This window comes from Panthera leo, chromosome E1 (assembly GCF_018350215.1).
Source record: "Panthera leo isolate Ple1 chromosome E1, P.leo_Ple1_pat1.1, whole genome shotgun sequence".
Classification (NCBI taxonomy): Eukaryota; Metazoa; Chordata; class Mammalia; order Carnivora; family Felidae; genus Panthera; species Panthera leo.
In genome coordinates this window covers 34,735,695-34,745,895 of record NC_056692.1, presented here as the reverse complement: position 1 = coordinate 34,745,895, position 10,201 = coordinate 34,735,695, and the positions used below count along the sequence as shown (strand labels likewise).

At 45.4% G+C, this 10,201-nt stretch overlaps 1 protein-coding gene across 10 annotated transcripts in view; it reads left to right on the top strand.

The window, feature by feature from the left end:
• Positions 1–8,588: 8,588 nt before the first annotated feature.
• Positions 8,589–10,201, top strand: part of LUC7L3 (LUC7 like 3 pre-mRNA splicing factor) — a 31,401-nt gene continuing 29,788 nt past the window's right edge. For 7 of the 10 annotated variants that reach the window (XR_006196341.1, XR_006196344.1, XM_042914726.1 and 4 more), the window contains exon 1: positions 8,589–8,830. Coding sequence is in view for 6 of the 10 variants with exons in the window: in XM_042914726.1 (XP_042770660.1) it covers positions 8,732–8,830 (99 nt within the window). In the remaining 4 variants the exon portion in view is untranslated. The remainder of the gene's footprint in view (positions 8,831–10,201) is intronic. The other 3 variants (XR_006196343.1, XR_006196342.1, XM_042914730.1) reach the window with 1 other exon arrangement.

Genomic DNA, 10,201 nt, shown 5'->3' with positions numbered 1-10,201 from the left:
TTTTACATCTCGTTTTAGACCGATTTCTTCTAACTTGGCTTTCAGGGAAAATATTTATATTGTGCCCAGAGTCTATAAACTGTAATTTATTTCTGATTATAAACCATAACTGATTACTCTTCATGAAAGCCATGTAAGGATAAAAGAAAGCAAAGAAGAACACCACAGAGACGGTGGCGTTATCTATCCTGGTGCTGATGCCAGGATCTCCCGGGAGAGCTATGGTGTGTATTATACACAGTGTTTTGCCTGACTCCTGCCTGATCAGTCTCATGAGGCTCAGAGCCTGGTTTGGCACCGGTTTACCACCTAGTAGGACAAAGCCAAAATATCGTTTTGCCCAGCCCAGGTGTCTTGGAGAGACAGATCTTCCAGTGTGGCACAGGATGGAACCTTGCAGATGCGGACGGGGTATGTTAAGGAAATAACCCTGTGATGGAAAGGAGGAAGACCTGAACAAAGAGAGGAGAGAAATAGGAAGGGATAACTTTAGCCATGGAGTTTTCATTTCCCTTTCTTGGGACTGCCCAGGGTCTGCACAGCCAAGCATTTTTCTTGCTGCTGTTTAAGGAAGACCCAGGTTTGTTTATTATGACACAGTAATTCACACTGGGCTCAGTGCACACCAGGTGGTGCTGAATATAAACTGACTGCGCACTTAAATTGACCCCAAGGCAAATTGGAACTCAGCTTGAGCTTACATTTTTATTTGTCCCCCAATTTAAATTTTAATTCTCAGATCCAGCATGATGCTCCATCTGATGCTGACGTGCACAGCAGTGGAAGTGGGTCCTTTAACATAATTTGAATGACAGGGGAGTAGGTAGCATCCTTTTTTTTTTAAAAAAAAAGCAGTTTTAAAACAGAGGGTTACTGGAGGGGTTGGGGGGGGGGGGGGGGGAAATGACCTAAATGGGTAAGTGGCATTAAGGAATGTACTCCTGAAATCATTGTTGCACTACATGCTAACTAACTTGGATGTAAATTTAAAAATAAATAATTAAAAAGCAGTTTTAAAAAATTGGTAGTGACTGCACGACAAAGTCTGTGAATCCTTCCTTAAGAGGATTAGAGCACGTGCCCTACAATAACCGTTAAATCAGTAGATAATATCTTCTTAAACTCAACCTTTGCTTATCTTTGACTCCAATCTGCTCCTTGTTATCCTCACATATTAAAAAAAAAAAAAAACAAACTTGGGGTGCTTGCGTGGCTCAGTCAGTTAAGCATCTGACTCTTAAAAAAAACTTTTTTTTTTAATGTTTATTTTTGAGAGAGACAAAGCATGAGTGGGGGAGGGGCAGAGCGAGAGAGGGACACAGAATCCGAAGCAGGCTTGATGCTGGGCTTGAACTCCCAAGCCATGAGATCATGACCCGAGCCGAAGCCGAATGCCCAACCGACTGGGCCACCCAGGCCCCCCTAAGCATCCGACTCTTGTTTTCGGCTCAGGTCACGATCTCACGGTTTATGGGGTCGAACACCGAGTTGGGCTCTGCACGGACAGCATGGAGCCTGCCTGGGATTCTCTCCCTCTCTCTGCCTCTACTCCTCTTGCGCTCTCTCAAAATAAATAAATAAACTTAAAAAAAAAAAAAAAAAAAAAAACTTTCTCCACAAACAAAACCTTTAACCCTGGCCACAACTGAATGCAACCTGATGGCTATTCTTTTACTTCCATTTGTTTATACTTTGTCTCGTCTCTAACTCACCGGGTATAGTAAGCATGCATTCTTTGCCAGGAACTATTCTAGTCACTGAAGGTATTGCTGCAAACAAATTAAGAGTCCCTGGTTTCAAAGAACAGTCTAGCAGGGGAGACAAGGCAAACAATAGAATGCGAGAGGTATTACAATAGAAACAGTATGGCATATGGTGCAGTGTTTGTTGAGTGGGGAGATTAAAACCAGCCTGCATGTATTTGCATCTGAGCTTTTGCCACTCGTATAATCTTAGATGAGTTACTTATCCTTTCTGTGCCTCAAATTCTGCATCTGCAAATGGGGCTGATCAGTCGATCATAGGTAGGTTATGACAAGGTTGAGTCAAGGAAGAGCCCCTGATAGAATGGGAGGGCAGTGGTGGTCAGGAAACAAGGATAAAACCCAGGTTTCTGGTTGGGGAGATTATGGTGCCATTTACCGAGATTTGAGTCAAAGAAGGAAGAAAGGGTTTTAGGTATGATGAATTCACTTTTGAATCTCCTGAGTTGAGCTTTCTGAAGACCTTTAATTACTGCTTCTACCAACATTTACTTATTGCCAGGTACTACCCTAAGTGCTGTACGTGGATTATCCCAGTTAATTCTCACAACAACCCCATAAAGGTAGATCCATCATAATTCTCTGATGCACAGAGAGGTAAGTAACTTGCCCAACATGATACAGCTTAGTGATAGGGCAAGGCTTTGAACTCAAGCAGTTTGACTCCAGAACCTGTGCTTTCTTTTTTGATTTTCTTTTTTTCTTTAGAGAGAGAGAGAGAGAGAGCATGAGCAGGGGAGGGGCAGACAGAGAGGGAGAGAATCCCAAGCAGCTTCTGCACTGTCAGCACAAAGCTCGACTTGGGGTTCAATCTCAAGAACCTTGAGACCATGACCTGGGTTGAGATCAAGATGCTTAACGGACAGAGCCACGCAGGTGCCCGACTTTCATTTAAATGGTTACCCATAAGGAGTTGTGTATAGGGCTGTGACAGTGTGACATTTAGAAAGGAGTTCTAGGGGCAACCTGGGTGACTCAGTCGGTTAAATATCCGACTTCGGCTCAGGTCATGCACGATCTCACAACTGGTGAGTTTGAGCCCCGTGTCAGGCCCTGTGCTGACAGCTTGGAGCCTGGAGCCTGTTTCAGGTTCTGTGTCTCCCTTTCTCTCTGCCCCTCCGCTGCTCACACTCTGTCTCTGCCTCTCTCTCTCAAAATAAATAAACATTAAATTTTTTTTTTTTTTTTATAAAGGAGTTCTGGGCTGGTGATTTGGATTTGGTAGCCACCAGTACAAGGTGCTGACCGAAATCATGGAAAAGGAAGAGATAGCCCCAACAGAGTGTGCTGAGTAGACAAAGACAGAACCCCAAAGAACACTCGACATTTTAATGATGGGCAGAAGAGAATCCACAAATGAGATGAAGAAGAGGAAAAAGCAAAGGAATGGGAAAATTTGGAGAAAAGAGAAGGACCCACAGGGCCAAGTGCTGCAGATAGGGCAAGAAAGAAGGGACTGAAAAGTGTGGAATAGATTCAGCCACGAGGAGATTGCTGGAGAGCTTGGAGAAGGAAGTTTGCAGTCGAGTGGTAGGGAGGACAGCTGGGCTATCATGGAGTTAGAAGTAAACGGGAGCTACTTCCTACAGATTATATCCTCTGTGGGAATCTGGGAATTACAGGGACAAGTAAGAAATGGTGTTGCCACTGAGAAGAACTTTCATTGATTTTATAGGGAGATTCAGATTTGCCATATTGTGTGGCCAACCTCAAAATGTGCAGGTTTACGTACAGTAAAATCGTGGCACAAAAAAGATGGTGATCAGTTGTGTGTGGCAGGTGAAGAATGAGGGTCCAGGTTGGATTCACAGAGCTGGGGATGCTTGGGCTGTGACCTGAGAAAGATGGGCGGTAACTGCTGGAGGGAGGGAAGAGCATCCCCCGCCTGGAGCAGTGGAACACAGTATAACGTGGTAGGAAGCTGGGGTGTGGAGGGTGTGGGCCAGCAGTAGCAGATGAAGTTAGAGAGGCAGGTCAGATCACGGGTGACCTTGTGGTTTTTTGAGTGGGGGTGATGGGGAGCCATTGAAGAGTTTTGAACAGGAAAGAGACAGGACCAGATTTACATTTATTAAGGTGACTGGGGCAGCAAAGCAGGTGGAGGCCAGGGGCCTGGGGGCCACGCTGGAAACTGGGAAGCAGTTAGGAGACCTGTCATAACTGGTTTTCTTTCCACAGGAGGTCACTAGGGCCGCCATCACAAAATACCACAGATTGGGTGGTTTATTTATTTATTAATGTTTATTTATTTCTCAGACAGAGAGAGACAGAGCATGAGTGAGGGAGGGGCAGAGAGAGAGGGAGACACAGAACCGGAAGCAGGCTCCAGGCTCCGAGCCGTCAGCACAGAGCCTGATGCAAGGCTCGAACTCATAAACCGTGAGATCATGACCTGAGCCGAAGTCGGTTGCTCAACCGACCGAGCCACCCAGGCGCCCCTAGGGTGGTTTAAACAACAGGAATTTATTCTCATAGTCCTGGAGGTGAAAAGTCCAAGATTAAGGTGTCAGCAGGTTTGGTTTCTCCTGAGGCCTCTGTCCTTGGCTTGCAGATGGCCGTCTTCCCTCTGTGTGTGCGCCTCCCTAAGGTTTCTTTGTGTGTCCAAATCTCTTCTTATAAGGACACTAGTTATATCAGACTGCCCATCCGTCCATTCCCCAACAGTCTCATTTGAACTCAATCACCTCTTTATTTTTTATTATTACTTTTTTGATATATTTTTTGTTTATTTATTTTTGAGAGGGGGGGTGGGGAGAAGCAGAGAGAAGGAGACACAGAATCTGAAGACGACTTCAGGCTTTGAGCTATCAGCACAGAACCCAATGAGGGGCTCGAACTCACAAACCACGAGATCATGACCTGAGCCAAAGCCAGACGCTTAACTGACTGAACCACCCAGGCGCCCCATTAACTTAATCACCTCTCTAAAGGTTCATCTCCAAACACAGTCACATTATGAGATATTGGAGATTAGAACTTCAACATATGAATTTAAGGAGGGGGGGGGAAGGGACACAATTCAGCCCATTAATACTTTCCATTAGTAGGATGTATGGAATGGGGTCTGGAGACCACTGGCTGTTAAGATTGTTTCCCTTCTCATCATTAGGAAATGACCAATTCATAAAATCTGTAGAAGCTAACGGTAAACTGGGCATTGTGATGTTAATAGACTACTTTTATTTCTGAGTCCCTGCTGCCTGGCAGAGTCTGAAGCAGATGATGCTGGTTCTGGTTGAATTATTGTAGGATAGATGAATGAAACAATTATCTGTACTTGTAATACACATGGAAGTGTCCGCCCTTAGAGTCTAGGGAAAGCAGGGTTGTAGTGTAAGACTTGCTGAGGGTGTGACTGGATAAAATCCAAACGCATTTAATATTTTCATTTCATTTCATTTCAAATTATTGTTCCTTTTGGAGGGGGGGGGGTCTTCCACTGATCAGGAGCTTTCTGGGAAAAGGGTTTTCTACAACTGTCTCAGCATTCCCAGCCATTAATCCAGTTCCTGGCACAGAGCACATGCTTCAGTAAAGCTTGTGGAATGAATGAGGGAATTCGATTTAAAAGTTTTAGTGAGCAGAAGCTGGAACTTTGCATTCAGGTTTTATTTTTGTAACGTTTATTCATTTTTGAGACAGAGCGCAAGCAGTGGGGGGCGGGGGTAGAGGCAGAGAGAGAGGGAGACACAAAATCTGAAGCAGGCTCTAGGCTCTGAGCCATCAGCACAGAGCCAGACGTGGGGTTCGAACTCACAAACCGCGAGATCATGACCTGAGCCAAAGTCGGTTGCTTAACCGACTGAGCCACCCAGGCGCCCCTGCATTCAGGTTTTATAAGAACTCTTTGTGGTTCAAGATCTATACTACCCCCTGTCCCCACTTTTGGTGGTAGTGGCAGTGGTGAACCTTCAAAAAGTGCTTCATTGAGCAAAGAGTAGCCATCAGCAGCTGAGAACTCTCTCATTTCACTGCTACATCTACAAACTGATGTCTTTTTTCTTGTTTCAGTGTAGAAAGGTCCTTTCCTGTAGCAAAGGCAATAAGCTACAAATATGTCCTGAAGCCTATACCACCATTATCTTCTCTTTAATTGAAAGATCTAATTGGCTTTATTAAATGACTCATGAGTTGGGCAGCATCCCACCTAGCAGAGATGAGCTCCACCACCACATTTTTGTTTTTGTTTTTAAGTTTATTTATTTATTTTGAGAGAGACAGAGAGAGACCTCAAGTGGGGAGGGGCAGAGGGAGAGGGGAACAGAGGATCCGAAGCGGGGCTCTGTGCTGACAGCAGACAGCCCGACGCAGGGCACAAACCCACAAACCGTGAGATCCTGACCTGAGCCGAAGTCAGACTGAGCCACCCAGGCGCCACCTTAAGAACTTACAACTTTTATCTTCCACCTCTTGCTTTGACATTAAACATATTCTAATTTCCCATCTTAAAAAAGCCTCCCTTGGCCCATAGCTCCTTTCAGGTCTCTCCCCATTTCACCCCTTCCCTTCTTAAAATGAGTTGTCCAGGGGCGCCTGTGTGGCTCAGTCGGTTAAGCGTCTGACTTCAGCTCAGGTCACGATCTCAGTCTGTGAGTTTGAGCCCTGCGTCGGGCTCTGGGCTGACGGCTCAGAGCCTGGAGCCTGCTTCCGATTCTGTGTCTCCCTCTCTCTCTGCCCCTCCCCTGTTCATGCTCTGTCTCTCCCTGTCCCAAAAATAAACGTTAAAAAAAAAATTTTTTTTAAATGAGTTGTCCAATCATTTATCTTCCTAATTTCCCTTTCATTCTTCAATCCATTCCAATCTGGCTCCCAACTGTAAGATCCAATGGGTACTTTTTTTTTTTCTTTTTCTTTTCTTAAAGTTTTTTGAGAGAGAGGGAGAGAGCTCCAGTGGGGCAGGAGAGAGGTGAGAGAATCCCAAGCAAGCTGAGCCTCTTCTCTTTCTCTTTTTCCTTTCCTTTTTTCTTTCTTCTTTTCCTTCCTTCCTTCCTTTCTCTTTCTTTTCTTCCTTCCTTCCTCCCTCCCTCCCTCTCTCTCTCTCTCTCTTTCTTTCTTTCTTTTTCTTTCTTTCTTTCTTCCTAAGAAGTAGGCTCAGGGCCCCTGGGTGCCTCAGTCAGTTAAGCATCTGGCTCTTGATTTCACCTCAGGCCATGACCTCCCAGGTTTTAGCCCCGAGGTGGGGGGCGGGGGGAGCTACCTGCTGGAGGCTCTGAGCCTGCTTGAGATTCTCTCTCCCTCTCTCTGCTCGCGCTCTCTCCCTCTCTCTCGAAAATAAAATTTAAAAAAAACTTCAAAAAGCAGTGTCTCAAATATTTGGCATCCTCAGGCCACCTAATGGGCACCCTGCATACCTAGAATCAGTTTTATGTATATTTGAAATAATGTGAACATTGTTTCATGACATGCTTTCATAATGCTACTCTCACTGCCTTGAATTCTTGTTCGTTCACTTTGCTTGGCTGGATCCTTATCTTTCAGGTTTTAAGTCATTTCCACAGAGAAGCCTCTCTCTTACTCTTTACAAGAACCCTGATTTTTCTCCCTCATCATATCAACTAATGATTAATTAAACTTAAAATGTGTTGGGCCTGTTCTACATGCCTTATATTGTATCAATTAATTTAATTTTCAGGAGAACAAACTGTGGGTAGGTAACTTAAAAAAAAACCCACAATATTCAACTAAGTGAACTTAAAGATCTAATTGGCTTTTTTGATAAAGATTCATGAATGGGGCAGCATCTCATCCAGCAAGCGGACAGGAAGAGCTCTGAGCTGCACAAAATGGAAGGATTTTATAAATAGAAGGAGGATATGAAAAGGAAGTCAAGAGTGGATTGTTTCAGGCAAGGTTACCTTCCTCTAGAGTAGAGTAAGGTGGGGAGTGCAGATCAGGAAATTCCAGATCTGTTCGTTTACATTCTACTCCTGGGAGAGGCTAAAGGTTACACATTCTTAGTGGGGTTTATCAACAGTGACTCCATTTTGGGGCCTGTTTTTTTTTTTAACAGGACCACTATCATTCATCCCATTTTTCAGATGGGGAAAAGGTGGCACAGAGTGGCAGAGCTGGGATTACCAAATCAGGTTGATCTGGCTTCAGAGTCCATACCCTTAACTGTGATGGAGTACTTAGCACAATTTATATTGACAGATTTCATTTTATTTCTTTAGTGACTGTCTCCCTCAATAATCCTCAAGGTCTGGGGGAGCAAGGACTGTGTCTGAAAGGTTCAGAGCTTAGCTTCAAGCTTCAAGAGCTTACCTGGCACACGGTAAATACTGTTGTTGAAGAGATGAATAATTTTAAAAAATTCGACTGGGAGGTCATCAGGTGCATGACTGAATCTCCACACTCTGCCTGATCAGGGGAATCGGGGTGGGAGGATCCCCAGGTGGAAGAGGAAGCGAGCGCAGTGACTAGGAACACCGCAGTCGGAACACGGAATCGGAGTGCAGATCTTCAGTTTCCTCCACTGGAAGATGGTACAGACCGCACCGCGTGGTGCGAAGGGAGACACTGCCCCTTTCTCCATTTCAGAGCGGGGGCCAGGTTTCAACACGTAGCCTCCCATTGCTTCCTGCGAAGGAGCTCAGCGAAGACGACCGCCTAGGGAAGGAGGCGTGAAGCGCTGTGGAGCTGCGTGACCCTCGGTTCCGCTAGGCGCGAAGTGGGGCGGTGCCACGGGGCAGGGGCGGAGTCCGGACCAGGCCTTGGCAGGCTCCGCCCCCCGGCAGGCGGAAGCGGGCCCGTCCACACCTCCTAGGCCTGGGCGTATCCGCGCGGGCGCACGCGCGCGCACGGCATGCTGGGAGGGCGGCCGCGCGGCGGCCATTTTGTCTTATCGGCTCCTCTTTAGAGGAGGCTTTTCGGCCTGCGAGCAGGCCGAAGGGATTGGCGACTGTGTCGCCGGCGTTTTCTTTAGCGGGTGCCAGGGCTGGTGGGAGCAGCCGCCCGAGAAAAGCACCATGATTTCGGCCGCGCAGTTGTTGGATGAGTTAATGGGCCGGGACCGAAACCTCGCCCCGGACGAGAAGCGCAGCAACGTGCGGTGGGACCACGAGAGCGTAAGTCCCGCGGGCCTTGGGTCTGTGCCCGGGTGCCGTGGGGGAGGGGAGCGGCGCGGGCCGGGGCCGTTCCGGCCCGCGGCGCGATTTGGGGCGCGGGCCGCGCCAGGGACGAGTGAGTCTGTGGCGGGAGGGAGGAGCCCGCCCGGGTCTGGGGATGAAGGATGATTTGTTTTTGTTGTTGTTGTTTTAGTACCTAGGAAGTCGAAGAGGGCCCTTGGCAGAATTGAAGAGCACCTTAGTGAGGCAGGGAAACGCGGGAAAGGATTTTATTACATCTAGAGGCTCCGGAGTTTTCACCTCATTATAAGATAGGGAAAAGGGCACATTCTTCCGTTATTTGGGTTGAGCATCGTATTTAGACTGAAATTTCTGGCCAGGATTAGTGGTAAAAACTGTGGCACTCTATTACTTTAGTAATAGTTCAATTTCGACGCTTATATGAGGAAATAAAATTTTAAGAGGTCATAACTTGGTAGGGTTTACCATGATGATAAACAGATACTGTTTGATAGCAGTACGTTTTAGTAAGCCCTTCATGTAGATGGTTGTCAAGATTTTTTCTTTCACGTAAAACTCACTTGATACGAGTACACGTATCTTGATGAGCCCTGAGAAACAGAATTGTTGAATCATTATATTGTACACCTGAACCTAATAAAACACTGTTAATTATACTTGAATAAAAACTCCTTTGGTCATTTTAACCTTATGAGTAGGGGTAAATATTATAATCCCATTTTCACAGGTGAGTCTTGAGAGGTTACCCAAGGTCTCTTGGCAAGTTAAGTGGCGAAACTGAACCTAATCTTTGTAGTTGTGTTCACTTTCCACGATTCTATGAAACTGACTCTCTGCAGATAACCAGTCTATTTCAAGTGTTTTGAACATGCAGTGTAATGTTTTATGTTGGGTCTTAACCTGAAGAGCAGGTGTAGATTTTAATTTTACTTAGCTCGCGGTTATAACCAAACAACGTGGTAATTTAAAGGCGGTTGCTAGTCAAAATATGAAGTGTAGTTGAACAATTAAGCTGTTTTAAAAAGTTGCTTACTCTTTTTTTTTTTTTTAATGTAGGCTTTAGTAAAATTTCTTTTTTGTGATGCAGGAAAACAAGTTGGTGCTAGGTGAATCCTTTCAGGATCTTAAAAAATAAGTGGCTAAAGATGTATTGAGGTGTTGCCTGATTCCAAAGTAATAGGAAGTGTTACAGTAGAATTTATTGTGTGGGGTCAAATTCATGCATCTGTCATTGAATTTAGCAGAGGTGAAGCTTTTTAAAAGCTTTTCTTTCTTTCTTTCTTTCTTTCTTTCTTTCTTTCTCTTTCTTTCGTTCATTCTTATATTTGGGTTTTTTCTCTGCATGTTAAA